General features: G+C 41.7%; 1 protein-coding gene across 1 annotated transcript in view; it reads right to left on the bottom strand.

Annotated features, from left to right (window-relative positions):
• The window catches only part of LOC111149193 (family with sequence similarity 184 member B), a 185,920-nt gene that overhangs the window by 15,854 nt on the left and 145,205 nt on the right, over window positions 1-24,861 (bottom strand). Inside the window, 3 exon segments of the mRNA XM_022506138.1 lie at window positions 10,746-10,958; window positions 11,702-11,831; window positions 23,828-23,910. Of these exon segments, the coding sequence (XP_022361846.1) occupies window positions 10,746-10,958; window positions 11,702-11,831; window positions 23,828-23,910 (426 nt within the window).

The raw sequence follows: 24,861 nt of genomic DNA, 5'->3' as shown, positions 1-24,861 counted from the left end.
ACACCCTGACACCTTGAATTTAGGACTTCTGACCTCCAGAGCTGTCAGATAATAAATCTGTGATGTAGTCAGCCACCAAGTTTGTGGTATTTGTGATAGCAGCAATAGGGAACTAATACAGTTTTAGGGGGCTTTTGCAACAGAGAGTTCCAATTAAGACACAGCTGATCTTGGGCCACCTGGGTGGCTCAGTGGGCTAAGCGTCTGACTCTTGATTTCTGCTAAGGTCATGATCTCAGGGCTGTGAGATCAAACCGGGAGTTAGGCTCTGTGCTCAGTGTGAGGGTTCTGCTTAGGATTCTCTCTCTCCCCCTCTCTCTGGACCTTCCCCTGTCCCGCACCCCCCACCCCATGTGCACGCACACACACTCTCTCAATAAAATAGAATAAATAAATAATACAAATAAATAAAAAACTTAAAAAAAGACATAGCCCATCTTTTAAAAGAGAAAATCAAGGCTGGGAGAGATGAACTAGTTTTCCCAAGGTCACGCAGGAAAGATGCAGGAAGCATCATCTCCCTCCTTTGTGCCAGCCAGATGCAGGGAAGTGAGCTGACTGAAGACGGGTAAAGGTGGGACAGGACAGTCACCCCTGGGCGGCAGGGTCCTGGGCTCAGGCCCTCTGCACTCCCCATGCAGCCTTTGGAAACAATGAGAAATGGGGTTTCACCAAAGATGGGAGGCTCCAGTTCAGAGCACCGAGCCCCCCACCCCCAGAGCCCCAGGGAGCGAACTAAGCACAGTGGCACCTTTGGCTCTGCTGCTCCTTGAAAATGGGAATCCGTTTTACTCCTCCTCTGGGAAACTCAGTCAAACAGTGCTGAGTTTATTTCATAAGACAGAAGAGTCTCCTCCTCTTCAGACTCTCCAGTATTTCTTCCTCTTGTACTTGCTACAAGGCTCAGAGAACTGCAATTGGTGACATTTTTATCCCAAGGGAAATGGGAATGAAAAGGTCCAGGCTAAGGTTTTAAGATGGGGCCAAACTCTCTCACTCCATGATCCAGCCCCTCTGTCCCCTGGGAACAGCACAGTGTTTCGATCAGCACTGCCTGCTTTTTTGCTCAGCAGCCCTCCATGGTGAGAACTACGCAAAGCTGAACACTCAGAGTTTACATCAAACCACTCACCCCTGGTGAATGACTCCAGTAAACCTATGGGGGGTTTGCTCTGCTTGTGTTGTGGTTGTTTTAAAGCCTCCTAAAAGGCCCATGTTCACCCTTTCTTCAAAGATAATGACACCAGTCACAATGCAGGTGTTTGTGTGGGGGCAGGGAGGGGCGGGGGGCGGGGAGGACCAGTGGGTTCCCAACACCAACAAGCAATGCTGAACACCAATTGAGGACAGTGTCCTACGAGTCAACTCAATCCTTACACTCTCTGCCTGGAAAGAGAGCGCGTCCCACAGGGTGAGAGCTCAGTCCCATCAGACTGCCCTGCATCTTAGATGCTAGCTGGAAGACTAGGTCATTACCTGGGCTCCTGACCAACGGGCTATAAATCAGCGGTCCTACGACCCCTCAATTAATTTGTTAGAGCGGCTCACGGAACTCAGGAAACCTGTTTATTTACTAGGTTATCGATTTGTGACAAAGGATAGTAAAGGATATGGATCAATAGCCAGATGAAGAGATATGTAGGAAGAGGTCACAGGAGGTTTTGTCCCCATGAAATTGGGGCATGTCGCCCTTGTGGTATGTGGCGGTGTTCGCCCACCTCTAAGCTCTCTGAGCCCACTCTCTGCTTTAGGGTTTCTAAGAGGCTTTGTTACATAGACATGATTAATTAAATCATTGGCCACTGGTGACTGAATCCATCTCCTGCCTTTCCCCCTTCCCCAGAGGTCAGGGGTGGGACTGAAAGTTCCAACCCTCAAATCCTAAGGTGGGTTCCCCTGGCAATCAGCCCCCTCATCCTCAGTGGGGTCCCCAAGCTTCCTCATTAATGTAACAGAAGGCACTTTGGCTGCTCTCTTCACTTAGGAATTTCCAAGAGTTTTAGGAGCAGTGTGTCAGAAATGAGACTAAAACTAAATAAGATTTGTTTTTATAAATCACAGTAACACACTCTCCATCCCCATCCTGTGTAAAGTCTCCTTCCCCTGTGCTCCCCAACTGTCCCCTGGCTCCGACCCACTGAACTACAGCAGCCTGTCTGAGTGGTTGCCTTTCCCCCTGGAGGTGAGGTCCAGAAAGCCAAGAGTGTGTTAATCATCCTGATGCTTGCAGAGCACAGCATGGCAGTAGGTGGCGGAACCTGTTCTATAAATAATTCAGGGTCAACGAGTGAGCAGTAACAGCCAATCTTTAAAAATGGAGCTCTGCTATGGATGGGATGTTTCTGCCCAACCCCCCCTCCCACGCCCCCAAGTCATAGGTTGAAAACTGATTCCCCATGGGATGGCATCAGGAGTGGGGCTTTTGGGGGTTGATGAGGTCAGGACAGTGAAGCCCTCATGAATCAGTGCTCTCATAAAGGAGATTCACAAAAGCTCCCCTACCCCTTCTCCCTCGTGAGGTTATAGTGAGGTGGCTGTCTATGAACTAAGGAGTGAACTCTCAACAGACACCAGACCAGCTGGTGCTTTGGTCTTGTACTTGTAGCCTCCAGAATGAACAGTGGGGAATTCATTTTTATGTTTCCAAGCGGCTCAGTCCGCGGTGTTCTGTTACAGGAACCTGAATGGACAAAGACAAGCTCTTACTCAGCCTTGTATGGTTCTAAGTACTTTACATGTGTTATCTCTTTGATGCTCTCAACAGTCTTAGTAGTTATTATTTTATAAATGAGGAACCTGAGGCACAAAGAAACTGAGAGATTGCCTGAGCCCACACCTTATAAGTGGCAGACCCAGGATTTGAACCATGCATCCCACTCCTCCTCACGATCCTATACAAGGAATGACTATATATCTGGTATTTTAAATTAGAATTGGAACTTGATTCTTTGGTGTCACTTTGGAATCATCAGACTTGAGCCAGCAACAAGGACCCCGTGAATCTGTAGGGTCTCCAGGGGCTAGAGCTGAGACCTGCAAGGTATGGGGGGATGGGCAGAGCTGAGGAGTCCAGAGCTCACAGGCTCCTTCCTTCCTTCCAGGGGAGTCCTGGAACACCACCCCCACTGGTGAGCCACAACCCCCAGCTTCCCCTGGGAGCTAAGTCTACAGCCTGGATGGGTAAAGCTCAGGAGAACACAAAGGCCAGCATTACCCACCACCTAGCAACCTGGCATCTCATCAACCGGAGCTGTTGTAAATTGCAAGTCAAATTGGAAAAAGATTTAAAAGAATAAAAGAAGAGAACTCACATTTTTTTGACACCTATTAAAAACCAAAGAGTCCACATGCATTATTTTATTTCTTTTTTCTTTTTTTTTAGGGCTTATTGTATATTTTTATCAGAGCAATGCATGCATATAGTATAAAGGGCTAAATAGTATTAAAAGAAAGGAAAACCCTCCTTTTCCTCTCTCTGCACTCTGTTCTCTGGAGGAAGCCTCTGACAACTCTTCCACTTGTTTCTTCAGGTATTTGCCACCATTAGCAGGCTAGAATCTCCATTCTGCTCTGTCTTGGTTATTTTCGAGACTAGGAATTGTCTTTGCATTTGGGTAGATGAGGATTTTAGGTCTCATACAATCTCCCCCTTCCATTGCTCACATATCATTATATATTCTTTTAATATAGTGGAATATACTCAACACTTTTGTTATTATGAGTACATACAGTTTGCTCCCGAGCAAAACTATTATGATTAATGCCTACTGCACAACTTTTTGTTTTTCCTTGCATTAATAACTTGCTGCATTTTTTTAAAAATTGCTTAGCTTTCTTTAAATATTTGGCTAAGTCTTCCTACAACATCTAAAAGCTTTGTAAAACATTTGTGTATTTGTGTGTGTGTGTGTGTGTGTGTGTGTGTGTGTGTGTGTGTTAAACACTTTCAATGCAACTTTATACATGGTCAAACAGATCAGAAAATCCAGTAGTTTTATTTCCCCCTAGAGCTGCTCTTCTGAGACCTCAGTCCTCTGGCTCTAGCTTGGACTGAGCTGTTGTCTCAGCCAGGGCCAGTGGCATAGCTGGGCTCCTTCCTTTTCATTCTTCTCCTACCCTGAATTCCTCTATCCTAGATCCCTTTTATTCCGGAATCCTTGGCTTGCTCCCTCATTTGGATGGGGCACTCTTCAAGGAACTTCCTAAGGAAAAGCATGTGGAAGACATAGCAGCCTGGGTCCAACAGAAGACAGAAACCACACAGTAATTTAAGTAGGAGCTCAATATAAAAAATTACTGTGCTATTATAGGAGAGTAACTCTAGAGATATAAAGAGAACTCTAGGGTGTCCTGAGGCTGGGAGAGAGTACCCAAGATGAGGACAACTTAGAAGGGGAGAACCCTTCCCCAGTTTGGGATCCAGACCTTGTCGGAGAAGGTATGGTGGTAGCTCACTGGTGGAGAAGATCACTGGGCTATCCAGGCCACTGTTGGTCCAATTACTGGTTAGCAGGAACAACCCTCCATAGTACAGAGGAGCCACAGGTGGGTGATGTTCAGAGAGAATGGGGTGCCCACGCAGGTGTAAGGGCCAGAGCAGATGATGGTATTTGTCTGAGGAGGCTCACAGAAAACAAATCTCTGGGCTACAGGCAACAGTGGCCAGTGGGGGGTGGGGAGGATCACAGGGAGAGTCAGAGTAAGCCTTGTGGGTGTGAGGACTGCCTTCCTTCCAGGAAAGCAGTCACTGGGCCCGGGCCAGGTTTGTGAGGTCACTGTGAGTTTACTGGGGCAGAGGAACACCAGATGTCCTTACACAGCCATGTCACTCTTCAATGAGCAACTAAAGCCAGAGACAAAGCAAAAACACAGCCACCAGAACCAGGAAGAGAAGAAGCCTCTCTCCTCCTACAAGGTGCCTCCAGTGCCCTCTACTGACGAAGCTTAACATGGTGCTCCCTGTGAAGGAGAAATGCTTCAGGAATCTAGGTCATTACTGTAGGGCAGACAGGGAAGAGTGAATTGGAAGGTGAGAGGCAGAAATTTGAGAACAGAAGGCAAATTCCTTAATATTTCACATGCCTGTTGATATATGTATTCAGTTCTTACAGTTATTAATAGTTGTAATGGAATTTCTCAGAATTATGCATTGGCTTCTAGTATACTGTTTTACTGCCTGTGAGATGTCCCATGACATTCTGATTCAAGTAATTTGTGTCTGGAATCACTTTTCCTCACTGGGAGCTTTTGGAATTTCTTCTGTTTCCCTGGTGTCCTGAAATTCCAAGAAGAACCTTGGTAGAGGTCTTTCTCTTGTAGTTCTAAGGATTTCATTATTTCTTTGAAAATACTTTCCCTTTCTAAAGTTGGAAAGAACTCAAATACATGGAGGCTAAAGAGCATCGTACTAAAGAATAAATGGGTCAACCAGGTAAATGAAGAAGTATTGAAAAAATTCATGGAAACAAATGAAAATGAAAACACAACTCCTCAAAATCTGTGGGACACAGCAAAGGCAGTCCTGAGAGGAAAGTATATAGCAATACAATCCTTTCTCAAGGAACAAGAAAGGTCTCAAGTATACAACTTAATCCTACACCTAAAGGAGCTGGAGAAAGAACAGCAAAGAAAGCCTAAACCCAGCAGAAGAGAAATCATAAAGATCAGAGCAGAAATCAATGAAATAGAAACCAAAAGAACAGTAGAACAAATCAACAAAACTAGGAGCTGATTCTTTGAAAGAATTAGTAAGATTGATAAACCCCTGGCCAGACTTATCAAAAAGAAAAGAGAAAGGATCCAAATAAATAAAATCATGAATAAAAGAGGAGAGATCACAACCAGCACCTAAGAAATACAAACAATTATGAGAACATATTATGGGCAACTATAAGCCAGCAAATTTGACAATCTGGAAGAAATGCATTCCTAAAAACGTATAAACTACCAAAACTGAAACAGGAAGCAATAGAAAACCTGAACAGACCCATAACCAGTAAGGAGATTGAAGCAGTCATCAGAACTCTCCCAACAAACAAGAGCCCAGGGCCAGATGGCTTCCCAGGAGAATTCTACCAAACATTTTAAGAATTAATACCTATTCTCCCGAAAGTGTTCCAAAAAACAGAAATGGAAGGAAAACTTCCAAACTCATTTTATGAGGCCAGCATTACCTTGATCCCAAAACCAAAGATCCCATCAAAAAGGAGAATTACAGAATAGCCTTGATGAACACAGATGTGAAAATTCTCACCAAAATACTAGCCAATAGGATCCAACAGCACATTAAAAGGATTATTCACCACGACCAAGTGGGTTTATTACAGGGCTACAAGGTTGGTTCAACATCCACAAATCAAACAATCAATGTGATACAATACATTAATAAAAGAAAGAACAAGAATCATATGATATCCTCAATAGATGCTGAAAAAGCATTTGACAAAGTACACCATCCTTTCTTGATCAAAACTCTTCACAGTGTAGGCATAGAGGGTACATACCTCAATATCATCAAAGCCATCTAAGAAAAACCCACAGCAAATATAATTCTCAATGGGGAAAAACTGAGAGCTTTTCCCCTAAGGTCAGGAACACGGCAAGGATATCCACTATCACCACTGCTATTCAATATAGTACTAGAAGTCCTAGCCTCAGCAATCAGACAACAAAAAGAAATAAAAGACATCTGAATCAGCAAAGAAGTTAAACTATCACTCTTTGCAGATGATATGATACTTTATGTGGAAAACCCAAAAAGACTCCACTCCAAAACTGCTAGAACTCATACAGGAATTCAGTAAAGTGTCAGGATATAAAATCAATGCATGGAAATCAGTTGCATTTCTATACACCAACAGCAAGACAGAAGAAAGAAAAATTAAGGAGTCGATCCCATTTACAATTACACCTAAAACCATAAGATACCTAGGAATAAACTTAACCAAAGAGGTAAAGAATCTGTACTCAGAAAACTATAAAGTATTCATGAAAGAAATTGAGGAAGACACAAAGAAATGGAAAAACTTTCCATGCTCATGGATTGGAAGAACAAATACTGTGAAAATGTCCATGCTACCTAAAGCAATGTACACATTTAATGCAATCCTTATCAAAATACCATCAATTTTTTTTCAAAGAAATGGAACAGATAATTCTAAAATTTATATGGAACCAGAAAAGACCCCAAATAGCCAGAGGAATGTTGAGAAAGAAAGCCAAAGTTGGTGGCATCACAATTCCGGACTTCAAGCTCCATTACAAAGCTGTCATCATCAAGACAGTATGGTAGTGGCACAAAAACAGACACATAGATCAAAGGAACAGAATAGAGAGCCCAGAAATAGACCCTCAACCCTATGGTCAACTAATCCTCAACAAAGCAGGAAAGAATGTCCAATGGAAAAAAGACAGTCTCTTCAATAAATGGTGCTGGGAAAATTGGACAGCCATACACAGAAGAATGAAACTGAACAATTTCCTTACACCATACACAAAAATAGACTCAAAGTGGAAGAAAGACCTCAATGTGAGACAGGAATCCATCAAAATCCTTGAGGAGAACACAGGCAGCAACCTTTTCGACCTCAGCTGCAGCAACTTCTTCCTAGAAACATCACCAAAGGAAGGGAAGCAAGGGCAAAAATGAACTATTGGGACTTCATCAAGATCAGAAGCTTTTGCACAGCAAAGGAAACAGTTAACAAAACCAAAAGACAACTAACAGAATGGGAGAAGATATTCACAAATGACATATCAAATAAAGGGGTAGTATCCAAAATCTATGAAGAACTTCTCAAGCTCAACACCCAAAGAATAATCCAATCAAGAAATGGGCAGAGGACATGAATAGATATTCTGCAAAGAAGACATCCAGATGACACATGAAAAAGTCCTCAACATCACTTGGCATCAGGGAAATACAAATCAAAACCACAATGAGATACCACCTCACACCAGTCAGAATGGCTAAAATTAAGTCAGGAAATGATAGATGTTGGAGAGGATGTGGAGAAAGGGGAACCCTCCTATACAGTTGGTGGGAATGCAAGCTGGTGCAACCACTCTGGAAAACAGCATGGAGGTTCCTCACAAAGTCGGAAATAGAGCTACCCTATGACCCAGCAATTGCACTTCTGGGTATTTACCCTAAAGATACAAATGTAATGATCCGAAGGGGCACGTGCACCCGAATGTTCATAGCAGCAATGTCCACAATAGCCAAGCTATGGAAAGAACCTAGCCATCAACAGATGAATGGATACAGAAGATGTGGTATATATACACAACGGAATACTATGCAGCCATCAAACGAAATGAAATCTTGCCATTTGTCACGATGTGGATGGAACTAGAGGATATTATGCTGAGTGAAATAAGCCAATTAGAGAAAGACAATTATCACATGATCTCCCTGATATGAGGAGTTTGAGAGGCAGAGTTGGGGGTTTGGGAGGTAAGGAAGGAAAAAATGAAACAAGATGGGATCAGAAGGGAGAGAAACCATAAGAGACTCTTAATCTCACAAAACAAACTGAGGGTTTCTGGGGGTGGGGAGGTAAGGAGAGGGTGGTTGGGTTATGGACATTGGGGAGGGTATGTGCTATGGTGAGTGCTGTGAAGTGTGTAAGCTTGATGATTCATAGTCCTGTACCCCTGGGGCAAATAATACATTATATCCTAATAAAAACAATTAATAAAAATAAATTAAAAAAAAAACAAAGAAAATACTTTCCCCTCCTTTATCTCTTTCTGGAACTCCCAATTGTTATATATGAGCCCCAGTTGTGACTCTACACTTTGTGTTCCTTCTCTCCAAACAACCATTTCACTGTTTTGTTTTTTTCTTTTGGTTTCTGGAAGGTTTCTTCATTTTTTCCATTTCAAGTCATTTCCTGACTTTTAGAATTCCTGTGATCATATTTTTTATCTAAAGAGCTCTTCCTTAACCCAATTGCCCCTCCTTTACAAACAGCATGTTGTTCTTTCACGGATGCAAACATCTTTTAATTTTGAGGAGATTAATAATCATCGAAGCTTTTTTTTTTCTTTCTGCTGACTGCATTAGCCATTTATTCTGAGTCTGTTCCTTCTCCCCCAGTTATTTTGGATCCCAACTTCCATGTTAGAGGCTTCCCTAAAAAGTTTAGTAATTGCTGTGCTTTCTTATTAAAGATGGAACACTGAGATGGAGCTACTTGGAAGAGGGTCCGTTGGGTGCTGGGCTCCTCTGGAGGGTGACCAGATGGCCAGCTGGCAATTTTACTGGAAGTCCACAAATGTGAGAATCTAGGTCTTTTCTCTAGGATGGTTTAATTTCCCCAGAGAACATTCTCCAGTCTCCTAATTAGGAAGGGCTTAAGTTCTAGCTGTTTGACTTCTGGAGCTGAGCAGGAGAATGCACTTCTGGGGACCACAGAGAGGTGGCAGTAGTCCAATGAATAGCTCAGTATACAGATTTTCACCTGAACCTATTCTCAGACCCAAGCTTCATCCCAGCCCCTGTGAATCATATTTCCTAATTCAGAGTCTCTCTGGCTCAGTTTATCCAGGAATTTCCCCCCACCCCATCTCTTGTCTTTAAATAAGGGAGAGCTAATTGCTTGCCTGTGCTGGTTGAGCTGGGAATGTGACATTCTATGTCAGTCATATTCCTCATCTCACTCTTGCCTCTGTGATAACTGCTACCTCCAATTCCTGAGCCTTTCTGAGCTCTGCCATGGAATCAGCTTGATTCTCATCCTCTCTCTGCAGGTACTTTGGCTCAAGCTTCTCCACTCTGTAAGGCCACATGCTATTTCCTCATTTCTGTCCTGTACTCATGTAGCGGGGCTCAAGGGCACAGATGCCTCCTGCTTTATCTGGAATAGGAATATGCTTCAGCTTTGTGTTTCCTTATTGTTTCCTGGATGGTTTCCAATAAGAAAGGATTCAAAAGCCTTTATTCTGTCACCTTAAAACCAGAAATCCATTTTTTCCACTTATTCATGGACATCTCAAAGAGGTGGATTTCAATACCCCCAATGTATATAAGGGGAAATTAAACTTGAAACTGTAATTCAGTGAGACCATTTTCTAAGGAGCTATCCTGAACTAGGAAGAGATTCAGGGTCTGAACAGACACAGATGTTTCTTGGCCCCAAGCAGGTTCAGGTGGCAGATCTGATGATATAAGGAAGTCATTAGATAGAGCATAAAGACTGGTATAACTGGGGAAGACAGTGTGTTGTGACAGTCGTAGTGGGAGTCCCAGCTCCTGAGGGAGCAGGAGCAAAGCCCTTCTGGGAAAGTAGAAGGTAGGAGATGGACGAAACCTGCTCCTGCTGGATTACACATCATGGTGCACTTGACCTGTTTGTCCCAACTTTCCAACTTGCCCTCTCTGTTTTTGTCTCCCAGGCGAGTCCGACCCCCCAGCATGCATCATGCACAACATTGCCCAAGTCATAAAGCTGTTTTTATGTTATCAAGGTCACCTAGAAATAGGGAGACGCAGTACAAGTAGCCAAACAGACCTAAGTGTGAATCCTTGCATGGCCATATCCTAGCTGTGTGACCCTGAGCAACTTACTGAATCCCTCTGAGCATTTTTCCTCATCTGGAAGAAGGGAATGTGATAATAGTGACCCTGGAAGATTCATGTAGGGATTAGAGATCATGTACAAAATGCACCCTGTCTAGCGCAGGACAGATGCTTCCACGGCAAAGGCTCAGTAAGTAGTGAACTTCCTAATTCTCCCCCTTACCTTGAGTTCTTGATTTTTGACCTTCTCAAGTGTGCGCAGGGCTCGCTGGTGGGAGGCCTCGAGCTGGGCTTTCACGGCCTGGTTCTGCTGAATGGTCTCCTGGAGCTCATGCTGCAGCTTCTCCCTTTCGTGGTCGGAGAGTTGCTTGAGCTCCTGCAGGTCCTCCCTGTAGGTGCTGGCGCACTGCTCCAGAGCCTGCTGCATCTGGGAGACCTGCCCCCCCCATGGCATCCTGCCCTCAGGCTGCGCCCTCTCCCTCCCCCTTCCCTTCCTAAGGGACTTGAAAACAAGTAAGTGCACTGGACATCTCCTCAACCCAGCTGAACCTCCTCTATCTGAGGGAACTCTGAAGGGGAGTACTGTAACCTTGAAAAACCTGTGATGGCCAGTCTTCTGGGGGCTTCTCAGCTAGAGCCACGAATGTCAGGTCAGAAGGGCAGATGGGTTGAGATGCAAGCCATCCAAGACACATTGAAGAGGGGACCCTTAAAGCCTTCCCTGATAACTCCCTTGAGTATTACACCCACTCCCCCATGACCAGATAGCCTCTCAATCCTTTTGACCTTGTTCTGTTTTTCCTTTTTCCTAAAAACTGATCATCCTCTAATATACTATGTGCTTTACTTCTTTCTTATGTCTGGTATTTTGGGTCTGTTCCCACTTCCTCTGCTATAATACAAGTGCTGTAATGCAGGAATTTGCCTGGGTTTGTTCACTAATGTACCCCAAGTTTCTAGAAGGTTCCTAGCTCATAGGAGGTGCTCATGGGCCACAGGAGTTATTAAATAAATGAATGAATACAGAGAACCAAGAATCCTACCTTGTCCTGACCTGGAATGCCCTCCTAGCCCAGACATGACTCAGGTTCTGTATGTATTTCCAACATTGTCTGGAAGGAGGAGAAGGAGGCGGGGTTCCACCAGCAGGAGGGCATCTCCCCACCATGGCTGTCCTACCTGGGCCTGCAATCTAGCCTTCTGGCTTTGCCACTCCTCCTGTAGACGCTGGATTTCTGGCGCCTTCTCCTTCAGCAAAGAGTGCAGTGGAGGTTGCAGGTCACTTCCCTCCTTAAGGGGCACTTCAATCCTTTGAAGACAGAGAGGTGCAAATCACAAAAGATCCAGGGCTGGGAATGACATGACCACCTGGGGCTGGGAGAAGGGAGTTCCCATGGCAGGGAGCGGGGTGAGAAGTATCTTCCTTGGATTTAAGAACGTAACCTGACACACAGTTCTAAGTGTTACTGCACAATTAGGATTCAGCTGGAGCCCAAAGGTTTTAGTGGGTGCTTAATGATTGGCTGTTAAAACGACTGAGAGGGGCACCTCGGTGGCTCAGTGGGTTAAGACTCTGCCTTCAGCTCAGGTCATGATCCCAGGGTCCTGGGATCAAGCCCCGAATCTGGCTCTCTGCTCGGCAGGGAGCCTGCTTCCCCCTTCTCTCTGCCTGCCTCTCTGCCTACTTGTGATCTCTGTCAAATAAATAAATAAAATCTTTAAAAACAAACAAACAAAAATGGCTGAGAGCTTGGAGTTGGTTATGGGGCTTAGTTAGTCCTTGGGGCTCTGAAAAATAGGCCTCTCTGAATTAAAAATAGAGCTTCCCTATGACCCTGCAATTGCACTACTGGGTATTTACCCCAAAGATACAGATGTAGTGAAAGAAGGGCCATCTGTACCCCAATGTTCATAGCAGCAATGGCCACAGTCGCCAAACTGTGGAAAGAACCAAGATGCCCTTCAATGGACGAATGAATAAGGAAGATGTGGTCCATATACACTATGGAGTATTATGCCTCCATCAGAAAGGATGAATACCCAACTTTTGTATCAACATGGACAGGACTGGAAGAGACTATGGTGAGTGAAATAAGTCAAGCAGAGAGAGTCAATTATCATATGGTTTCACTTATTTGTGGAGCATAAGAAATAACATGGAGGACATGGGGAGATGGAGAGGAGAAGGGAGTTGGGGGAAATTGGAAGGGGAGATGAACCATGAGAGACTATGGACTCTGAAAAACAATCTGAGGGTTTTGAAGGGGCGGAGGGTGGGAGGTTAGGGGACCCTGGTGGTGGGTATTATGGAGGGCACGGATTGCATGGAGCACTGGGTGTGGTGCATAAACAATGAATTCTGTTACACTGAAAAGAAATTAATTTAAAAAAAAAGAGGCCTCTGTGGTCTAAATTCACAACACTTCCTGCAGATGAAAAAATAGTGAAATAATAATACTTTACTTGAATACAGTACTTGACACTTTTCAAAGCAGGCTCATGCCTTTGACTGGCTGTCCCAGGGATACACCGCAGGGTAGCACACAGGTTTTTACGGATAGAGCATGAATGAGAAGATGCTGGCTTAAAGCTACAGTGGTTTCTTCTGTATTCTAGCACAGATGCTCATGGATCTTTTTGGAGGACACCTTCCCTTACCTAGAGCTGAACTTTTGAACTAGGTGAGAAATTCAAATATAACTGGTTGAGATGGGGATTTTAAGTATTTGTCCTGTGTAGTGATGTAAAAGGGTGCCACACAGTAGGCATCTCTACAGAGTTTGCTGGAATGTCAGTTGTGTTTTCTTCCTACGCTTAATTTTTCTTTAAAAAAGGATTTATTTATTTGAGAGAGAGAGACAGAGAGAGAGGGAGAGAGATTAAGAGCACGTGCTGTTGGAGGGGAGGGGCAAAGAGAGAAGAAGAGAGAAACTCAACCGGACTCCACACTAAGCACGGAGCTCAGCGCAGGGCTCAATCTCACGACAGTGAGATCACATCCTGAGCCAAAACCAAGAGTCAAACTGTGCCACCCAGGTGCCCCAGTGTGTGCTTAACTTTTTACAAAATCATCAAACGGTTTTCTGAGGTACTGCCCCATATTATGCTCCCACCAGCAACGTATGAGAGTTTCAGTTGCTCCACATCATAGTCAACATTTTGTGTCTTCAGTACTTTTAATTTTAGTCATTCCGGGGGGTATGAAATGGTATATCACTGTAATTTTAAGTTGCATTTCCCTGCTGACTCTGATGTGAAGTGCATATTCATGTCCTTATGTGCCATTCTTTATTTGCAAGTGTGTTCAAGCATTTTGTCCATTTAAAACTATATTTGTCTTTTCTATTATCAGCTGATAGCAATTCTTTATATACTCTGGATGCAGACTGGATAACTTTTGCCAACCTGTGATTTGTTTATTCATTTTCTTCATAGTATTTTTTAATTAGCAGAAATTTTAATTTTGATGAAGATCAATTTATCAACTTTTTTCTTGGATGATTAGTGCTTTCATGTCCTAAAAAATTATCGTGTACCCCCAAACTGCAAAGAGGTTCTCCTATGCTTTATTGTTTTACATTATATATTTAGAGTTAGTTATTGTACATGGGGTGAAGTTAGGGTTGAAGTTCATTTTTTTTCATATGTTGATTCAGTTACAACACCATTTGATGAAAAACTCTTCCTATTACCACTGAATTGCCTTGGCACTTTTAACAAAAATGAATCCAACATCTTTTGGTGGGTCTATTTCTGGACACTCCATTATTTTTCATTGATCAATTTGTTTATTTATATATTGATACCACACAGTCTGTATTATTCTAGCTTCATAATGTCTTGAAATCAGGTAGCCTGAGTCCTCCGACTTGACTCTTCAAGGTTCTTTTTTTCTTTTTCTAGGTCCTTTGCTTTTCCACTTCAATATTGAAAACAGCTTATTTCTTTCTACAAATAAAGCTGCTAGGATTGTATTTGGGATTGAACTGAATCTATAGTTCAATTTAACACCATTGAGTATTTCAATCATATCATTTTGTCTGTAAATAAGACATTTTTTACTCTTTTTTTCTCATTTGTAGCTCTTTTTCTTGCTTTATAGGACAGGCCAGGACAGTGTTAAATAGTGAGAGCAGAATGTTTGCCTTGTTCCCAATCTTAGGAGGAAAGTGTTCAACATTTCACCAGTAGGTATATTGCTGTAGTTTATCATGATTATATTTTTCAGGTTGAAGAACTTCCCTGCTATTCATGGACTGCACACTTTTTATCATGAGAGGATGTTAACTTTTGTCAAATGCTTTTTTGCACCTGAGATGATTATTTACTTTTTCCCTTTATTTTTTAATGGGCTAATGCACATGAATGCTATTCACATGTTAAGCCAACACATTTTTGGGGAAATCCTACTTGATCATGATGTACTATCCTTTTTATATATCCTTTGATTTGATTTCCAAATATTTTGTACAGGATTTTGCATTCATGAAAAATGTCCATTTGTTATTTTCTTTTCTTTTAAATGTCTTCATTAGGTTTTGGTACCATTTATGCTGATCTCATAAAACAAATTAAGGGGTATCTACACTCTTTTTCTGAAAGAGCTTATATAAGACTACTATTATTTCTTCTTTGAAATAGTTGATAAGAGGCCCCTGGATGACTTAGTAGGTTAAGTATCCAACTCCCAATTTCAGCTCAGGTCATGATCTTGAGGTCCTGGGATGAGCCCCACATCAGGCTCTGCACTCAGCTGGGAGTCTGCTTGGGATTCTCTCTCTCCCTTTTCCCCTCCCCCTGCTTATACTCTCTCTCTCTCTCAAATAAATAAATCTTTGAAAATAAAATAAAATAAAAAAATAAAGTTGTTGATAAAACTCACTAATGACATCAACTGGGGCTGGAGTTGTCCTTTAGATAATTTTAAAAATTAATTTAATTATTTTCTCACCATAGCACATATCCTCCCCAGTGTCCATCACCCAGCCATGAGTTACTTATATTTTTCATTTCTTCTAGTGCCATTTTTGGTAAGTTGTATTTTTCAAGGAATTTGCTTTTTGGTGCAATCACTGATAAAAAGATTGTTCATAAAATTGCCTTATTTCCCTTTAATATCTATAGAATCTATAGGGATGTCCCTCTTTCATTCCTCTTTCTTGTTTTCCCTAATCATTCTTAGTTTGAGTATATAATTTTCTAGAACTAATTTTTTGTTTTCTCAGTTTTTTCTATTAGCCCATTTTCTGTTTCATGGAGTTCTGCTCTTACCTTTCTTTCCAATTTAATTTAATATCTTTATTTTTAATATCTTTATTTTACCTTCTTTATATCTTTATTTAAAATATCTTTATTTTACCTTTACCTAATAAGATCTTTATCTTACCTTCCAATTTTACTTAATATCTTTCCTTCCAGATTTAATTTCCTTATCCTTTTCTAATTTCTTAAGACAAAAACACAGATAATTGATGTTAGAGCTTTCTTTTTAAAGTAGGAGTATTTAAAGCTATGGATTGCCTTCATTAGCTATCTCTCCCAAAATCTGACATGTCCTATTATCATTGAATTTGAAGTAGTTTCTCATTTCCAATGTGATTTTATATTTTGGCTAATAGATTATTTAGGAGTATTCTGTATAAGTTCCAAATATCTGAGGATTTTCTCAATAGCTTATTATTCTGGATTTCTTACTTTAAAAAAATTTATTTATTTACTTGAGAGAGAGAGCTAGCATGAGCAGGGAGCTGGGGCAGAGGGAGGGGCAGAAGCAGGCTCCCAGCTGAGCAGGGAACCTGACATGGGGCTCTATCAGAGGACACTGGGATCATGACCTGAGCTGAAGGCAGACGCTTAGCCAACTGAGCCACCCAGGAGCCCCTTATTCTGCATTTCTAACTTAATTCTTTTGTGGTAGAGTATATTTCAGAGAAGATTCCAGTCCTTGAAACTTACCAAGATTTATTTTGTGGCCCTACATTGGAGAAAGTACTATGTGCCTTGAAAGAAGATCTGTTCAGCATTGTTCAGACCATTGTCTACAAATGTCAGCTAGATTAGGTTAGCTGATAGTGTAACTCAAATCTTCTGTATCCTCACTGTTATTAGGCTAGTTGTCCAAATCCTCAGAGAAAGGTGTCACAATCTCCAACTGTGGCTGTGGATTTCTCTCTTTCATTCTCTCACTGTTGGCTTCATTATTTTTAAAGCTCTGTCATGAGGTCAAACACATTTAGGATTGTGGTCTTCCAGATGAACTGACTCCTTTACCATTATGACATATCCCCTTTCATCCCTGGTAATATTCCTTGTTCTGAAGCCTACTCTGACATGAACTCAGCCACATTAGCTTCCTTCTGCTTACTGTCTGCCTGGCATAGTTCATCCTTTTATCTTCAGAACTATCTGTGCCTGCATCAGTTTACAGGGCTGCCATAACAAAATAGCATAGGATGTGTGGCTTAAAAGACAGAAATGTATTTTCTCACAATTCCAGAAGCTAGATGTCCAAGATCAAGGTGTCAGATTTGTGTTTTTTCTGAGGCTTCTCTTCTTCTGAGGCTCACAAATGGACACCTTCATGTTATGTCCTTACACTGACGTTTCTCTGTCTGTTTTCTTCATGCTGGTCTCTTCTTATAAGGATATCAGTCCTGTTGGATTAAGGCTGCCTTAATAATCCCATTTTAATTTAATTACCTTTTTAAAGGCCCTATCTCTAAGTACATCACATTCTAAGCTCCTCAATGTATGAGTTTGGAGGAAGGGACACAATTTTGCTCATAATAGTGTCTATATTTAAATGTCTCTCTTGACAACATATAGCAATGTCTTGCCTTTTTATCCTGACAATCTCTTTCTTTTAAATGGTATATTTGGTTCTTGAATACTGTAATTATTGCAATGATTGGGCTTAAGTCTATGTCTTGCCATTTGCTTTCTATTTGCCTAATCTTTTTTCTTACTGTTTGCCTTCTCTTCCTCCTTTCTACCTTCTTACCTGGCAAATATTTTTCAGTCTTCCATTTTATTCCTTCATTGAATTTTTTTTAGTTCTTCTTTGTATTGTTTAATGTTCCTCTATGGATTATAATTTGTATCCTTAATTTATGACAATTTATTAGAGTTAATAAGGTAACTCTTGATGTAAAATTTAAGTCCATTACAACGATATAATTCCATTAATCCTATCCCTGTCATAGGAGCCCAAATGTCTATCCATAGGTTAATAGGTAAAGAAAATGTGGTGTATGTATATATGATATGAAAGTGTGTGTGTGTGTGTGTGTGTATTATATATAATATTACTCAGCCATAAAAAAGAATGAGATCTTGCCATTTGTAACAACACGGAAAGACCTGGGGACATCTATGCTAAGTGAAATAAGACGGAGAAAGACAAATACCATATGATTTCATTTATACGTGGAATCTGAAAAACAAAGCAAACAAACGGATTTTTTAAAAAGCAGAAACAGACCCATAAATATAGAGAACACACTGGTAGTGCCAGAGGGTAGGGGGTTGGGAGATGGGCAAAACAGTTAAAAGGGAGTGGGAAGTACAGGGTTCCATTTATGGAATGAATAGGTCACAGGGTTGAAAGGTATGGCGCAGGGAATATAATAAGGAATAATAAGGAGGAGAAGGAGGAGATGGAGGGAGAGGATAGGAAAAAACCTAACCCTGTCCTTTGTGCTAATAGTCATATATTGTCAATAACATACATTATGACTCCCATAATAAAATGTTGTTAATATCATTATAATTATTCTTCTTCTTTAGTTGGATGTGTTTTGTTTTAAAGTAATTAAAAGAAGGTAAAACAATACTCTTCTGTATTGACCTATATGTTTACCATTTCTGATGCTCTTCATTTTCTCCTATAGATCCAAGTTTAAATCAGGTATAATCTCTTTTTAGCTTAAATAAATTCCACTAGCATTTATTATAGTGCAGATTGGTTGGTGAAAATTCTCTTAGCTTTTATGTACCTGAAAATATTTTTATTTCACTCTTGCTTTTGAAGGATATTTTCACTTGATTTAGAATTTGGAGTGGACAGGTTTTTTTGTTTTTGTTTTTATTTTTAATTTTTTTTCAGTGTTCCAAGATTCATTGTTTATGCACCACACCCAGTGCTCCATGCAATATGTGCCCTCCTTAATACCCACCACCGGGCTCACCTAACCCCCCTCTCCTCCAAAACCCTCAGTTTGTTTCTCAGAGTCCACAGTTTCTCATGGTTCGTCTCCCCCTCCAATTTCCCCTAACTTCTCCTCTCCAACTTCCAATGTTCTCTGTGTTATTACTTATGCTCCACAAGTAAGTGAAACCATCTGATAATTGACTCTCTCTGCTTGACTTATTTCACTCAGCATAATCTCCTCCAGCCCCATCCATGTTGATACAAAAGTTGGGTATTCATCCTTTCTGATGGAGGCATCATACTCCATTGTATATATGGACCATATCTTCTTTATCCATTCATACATTGAAAGGGCATCTTGGCTCTTTCCACAGTTTGGCAACTGTGGCCATTGCTGCTATGAACACTGGGATACATATGGCCCTTCTTTTCACTACATCTGTATCTTTGGGGTAAATACCCAGTAGTGCAATTGCAGGGTCATAGGGTAGCTCTATTTTTAATTTCTTAAGGAATCTCCACACTGTTTTCCAAAGTGGCTGCACCAACTTGCATTCCCACCAAAAGTGTAAGAGGGTTCCCCTTTCTCTACATCCTCTCCAACACATGTTGTTTCTTGTCTTGTTAATTTTGGTCATTCTAACTGGCGTAAGGTGTTATCTCAATGTGGTTTTGATTTGAATCTCCCTGATGGCTAGTGATGATGAACATATTTCACGTGTCTGTTAGCCATTTTATGTCTTCATTGGAGAAGTGTGTGTTCATGTCTTCTGCCCATTTTTTGACATGATTATCTGTTTTTTGAGTGTTGAGTTTGAGGAGTTCTTTATAGATCTTGGATATCAGCCCCTTTGTTTTTGTTTTTGTTTGTTTGTTTTGCCTTTTAGGACTTTAATGATAATGTTCAGGTGTTTTTTGGAAAGCAGAAAGAGTATGAGGCTGGAAGGCCAAGAAGGAGTTAATTGTCACTAGTACTCATGAGAATTCAAGTGTTCCCTGTATTTGTAATTTGTCTTTTAAGACTTTGGGGTTATCTTTTATTTTCAGCAACTTTTCTTGGATGTATCCAGGGATTTCTAGGATGTATCTATGACGTTGCCTTTGGATTTATGTTGTTGGGAGTTCACTGAGCTTCCTGACTGTGTAAGTTGATGTTCCTCACCAAGTGGAAAGACTATTCAGCCATTATTTCTTCAAACATTTTTTCCTGCTTCATTTTCTTTCTCTTCTTCCTCCTGGGCTCCAACTATATGTATGTTAGACCATTTGATTTTGTCCCACAGGTCACTGAGGATCTCTCCATTAAAAATTTCCCACCCTTTATTCTCTGGATAAGATAGTTTCTGTTAATCTGTATTCAAGTGATTAATTTTTCTTTCAGGGTCTCCAGTTGGCTATTATACACACCAGTGAGATTTTCACTTTGAATACTGTACTTTACAGTTTCAGAATTTCCCTTTGTTTCAAGGTTTTCATGTCTCTGTTGAATTCCCTATATGTTCACTGATTATAACGGTCTCTCCTTCATGTCCTTGAACATACCTCTTAAAATTGTTCTAAAGTCCTTCTCTGCTAATTCCAACATCAAGGTCATTTTAGGGTTTGTTTCTACTGGCTGATATTCTTTCTTGATTACAGGTCACATTTTTCTGCTTCTTTGCATTCTCATAATGTTTTTATTGTATGATGCATATTATGGATAATATAATTAATATAATATAATAAATATAATATAATAAATATAATACTGAATAACAGGAAGTCTAGATTATGTCTTCCTTTCAAAGGTGTTGATTTTTGTTCTGCCAGGCAGCTAAAACTACTGAAGGCCTTTTCTGATCCTTTTAGGTTTGAGCTTGTCTTTCGTTAGAGCTGGTGCATTTCAATATTGTCTTCTGTTCTAGGCTATGGATGTGTTTCTTACCCATAAAGTATGACCTCCATGAGGTCTCCACTGAAAGCCTGTATTGCCTTGGAAGATTTTTCTATCCCAGGTAAGCTGGGACTGCGCCATCTACCAGCACGGCCTGTCCTCTGGGATTTTTCATTTACTCAACACCACAGCAGCCACACACATCAAGCCCCATGGAATACCATCTTGTGTGTTCTCTCAAGCCCTTGTCCAAGGACTTACAGCAAATCCTCATAGTTTTCTGTCCTTCCTCCCCTGACATAGAACTATCTGTTCAGATACTCTACCTTACAGATTCCAGCCACTTTACCAGCCCTGAGCTCTGATGTCTTCCTTCCCAGCTCAGCTTGACTCCATCTCTTTTGCTGCAGCTGGCAACTCCCCCCAGGAAGAAAAATAAGGGCAATGGTGGGTGATCATGGGACTTGACCCATGCTTCCCTTCTCAAGAACACAGTCTTCTGCATACTGTGCATTCATATGTTTTGCCCAGTTTTATAGCTATTTACAGAAAGAGGAACTCAAGCCAGACTGGAAGCCCATGGCTGGAGGTGTAAGTTTCAGTTCTTATTACTGACTATTAAAGGATCAAGTGATCTGGAAAGGTGGAAGACCTGTGTCTCTTCATTTTGCACAGAACAGCTGCCCTTAATTGAGATGTAGCTGAAACTGTGATTCTGGCATCAGAGAAACTCATCCAATACTACCGTGTACTAGCAGTGTAACCTTGGGTAATTTACTTGACCTCCCTGTTCCTCTGTTTTCTCCATCTTTGAAGCGAGGTACTTCAATAATAATAATATCTATGTATTGAAGATTAAATGGGTTAATCATTTTAACGTGCTTATCACACTTCAGCATTCAATAAATATTTGTTATTATTTTCATCACCATCATTACTCCCTGGAACACCACTAATGAGATTTCACTCTCTGACCCCATTCTAGTGCCTCAAATTTCCTCACCTCCTCCTAAAGAGCCAATTTCATCCTGCCACCCATCACTAAGTGAGCTGACTCTCCTAATGTCCCCCATTCCTCCTCATTAAAGCTGATCCTAATCTGCTCTTCTGAATTTGACCTTAAGCCCATGGAAAAGCCACGTCCCTTTTCAGAGCTACCATGCCAAAAAATCCAGTGTCCTGACCAGCATTCCCCATGAAGCTAACTACTAAATATGCAACCTTGCCCCCGAGGAGCCACTGCTTTTGTTCTTTTCTGCAACTTCTGATGTTAGAGCTCAGGGTGCCTAGTCCTTCCTTTCTAGTCCTTCCCTATCACTGCTTAGCTCTTCTCTTCACACCAAAACCCTTGTGGGAAACAATCTGAGGGGTTTGAAGCGGCAGGGGGTGGGAGATTGGGGGAACCAGGTGGTGGGTATTGGAAAGGGCACAGATTGCATGGAGCACTGGGTGTGGTGCAAAAACAATGAATACTGTTATGCTGAAAATAAATTAAAAAAAAAGTAAAAAAAAATTTTTTTTAATAAAAAAAAAAAAAACCCTTGTGGGAGTGACTGCCAGAGTCCCTCCTTTTTTGCTTCTATAGTTGAGGACAACCCCTTACTGAAACCACCACCACAGGAGAAAAAGATAAGGCTGTTGTAATCACCACCTACTGTTGGTATGCTCAGCATCCTCTCCCTGGGAAAGCATTTCCTCTTTCCATGTGATTCTTTTTAGTCCACAGAGTTTAAGAGCAGCTCACTCTGCCCTCACCCTCAGATGGGACCAGGGGAGGAGTGTCACAAATGCTGGCCAGTCAGAGCACTGCATCTTTGTGGCCAGAGTGATTGGCTCGGGAATTGACATGTGACCCAGGCTGGGTCTCTTAGAGACCTCTTTGAAATTTCTGTCATAATTTTAGGAAAAAGACTCTTTCTCTCTGGAATTGTGAGTTATAAGCAGGACAAGGTTTCTGGTTGCCAGTAGTAAGGATGTAATCTGGAAACCTGAGTCCAAAGTCTGTCCTCCTTCACAGCTGTTCTTATGTGCCTCATAGATTCTGAGGCAAAATCTGGAGGATTCAGTGGAAGTATTAGTAGCTGGGAGCTCACTGGGCTATAGGCTATGGTCTGGCTTAGGGGTTTACACCCTGCTTCCCCAAGGCTATGATCTGCATGGTTATGCCTCCTTCCCCCAATTGATATGTAGAAACTTATTGCTCAGTGTAATGGTATTAGGAGATGGAGCTTTAGGGAGGTAATTAGGTCATGAGGGTGGAGTCCTCATGGTGAGATTAGTGCCCTTATAACAAGAGACATGAAAGAGACCTCTCCCTTACAAACCTTTCTCTTTCCCACCCCTCCAATCCCCTTCGCCATGTGTGGACACAGAAAGAAGATGGCCATCTGTAAGCCAGGAGCAGAGTTCTCACCAGGAGACTGAGTGGACCAGCATCTTGTCCTTGGACTTCCCAGCCTCTAGAACTAGGAGAAATAAATTTTTGTTGTTTAGGCCATACAATCTGTGGGATTTTGTTACAGTAGCCAGAGCTGACCATAGGACATGTGGACTGCATAGTCTTCTCTGTCCAGTGATAATTTGGTCACGTGTCCTGCTTTGGCCAGTGGAATATGACTAGAAATGAGAGGATGCAGTTATGAGCACAGGATTTAGGAGGCACTGCATATTTTCACCAGCTCTTTTGAGATTCTTCTCTTTACCATGACAATAACATGCTCCAGATAGAGGATAATATTTCAGTCTCAGCCCCAGAATGACAAGACTTGAACTTAACCCACAGTTTGGGGCAGGCAATGATGCCTGACCTTCAGGCAGGAGCCAAGATACAGGTAGCTGACATAGGAGGTAAAAATCACTGGTATTTTGGGAATGTTTGTTACAGCAGCAAAAGCTGACTAATATAGATGACAGAGATGGGGTATCTCCCATCAGCGACAAAGCTCCCTCATGTCTCCAAGTTAAAGAATAAGGAGCAGAGATTTGGGGCCAGCTGAGTTTTAGGCAGGTTTACTAACCTCTTTGAGTTTCTGGTTCTTAATCTATAAAATGGCCTCTCTAGGTTGGTGTAACAATGGAATAAGATAAGTTGTGTTAAGCCCACAGCTGTACTGAGAACATACAAAACACATATGTTCCCTTCCTAAGTGTGATGCAAGGAGCAGTGGTAAACACTTGAGGAATAAATGAATGAATGAATGAATGAATGAATGAATGAACAAATCCTCCCAGAGCTGAGTCCTCATTCACTGGAGCACTCGCAAGCTTGCATGTCCTCCTGTACCTTTCTTCTTCATCACTGCTGGTTCCTTCTTCAGCTGCTAACTTATCGTGATACTCTTCTCCTTTGGGCAGGCTCTGAGAAACCTAAGGTAAAAACAGTTGCAAGATGAGACTAAGTACACCTCCCTAATTCAACCCAGGCTTATCAAACCAGAAAGCAGAGGAGAAAGAGGCCCCGGTGATCCATAATTGGTGCACAGTCCACAGGCCTGGCATGATGAGACCTGGGACAATTCAATGCCTATTACAGTGCCTGGCTTAAGAGCAGCAGTAGCCCTTATCCCTGTATCCTATCTTCCATTGACCAAGCACTTCACACATTTGATGAAAGTCAAGCACAGAGATGGTAGGTAACCTGTCCAGGGTCCCACCATCAGTGAGAGGTGGAAATGGGACATGCAGTCAGTGATCTGACCCTGGGACTGCTATTCAGATCAGAAAACACTGCCAGCAACAACTGATCCATGTGAATAACCGCTATTATTACAATGCCCAATTTAACGTGGCAGCCTGTGACATCTCATGACATAGGATCAGAGAACATGGAACTTGCTGAATGACCATACATTTGAGAAAAGGGGTGTGGTGAGAGGAGAATATGGAAACCATGAGTGAACACTCAGGCCTAGGAATTTTCTATGAATTAAAATTTTTCATGTTATCATTCTCCCCTTTCCACAGAAATAAAAGGTGAAAAGGATGTTCTTTTTTTTTATTTGTCTACTTATTACAGTAACCATTGTCTATGGAACACACTAGTAAGACAGGCTAGGAACTGATGTCTTCATTGGCAAATCTCATTAAATAATGTTAAATTGCAGCCTGGGGTTTCCACTAATTAGTTGCATGGCCTTGAGCTAGTCTCTTCCCTTTTCTGGCCCAGAACTTCATCAACTGTAAAGCAAAGGAGTTGGTTACATCTGTGGTTTTCAACTTGTGTTCCAGAGACCTTGGGACATGTCCCTGGGGTCCACAGAGTTCAGAAGGGGTAGAGCCGAGGCTGGAGGATGAGGTATGGGGCTCCAATTCCCTCTC

This window comes from Enhydra lutris, unplaced genomic scaffold, assembly GCF_002288905.1.
Source record: "Enhydra lutris kenyoni isolate GAN:26980312 unplaced genomic scaffold, ASM228890v2 scaffoldscaffold21, whole genome shotgun sequence".
In the NCBI taxonomy this organism is placed as follows: Eukaryota; Metazoa; Chordata; class Mammalia; order Carnivora; family Mustelidae; genus Enhydra; species Enhydra lutris.
The sequence above is the reverse complement of the archived record's forward strand: the minus strand, read 5'-3'. Positions and strand labels throughout refer to the sequence as shown.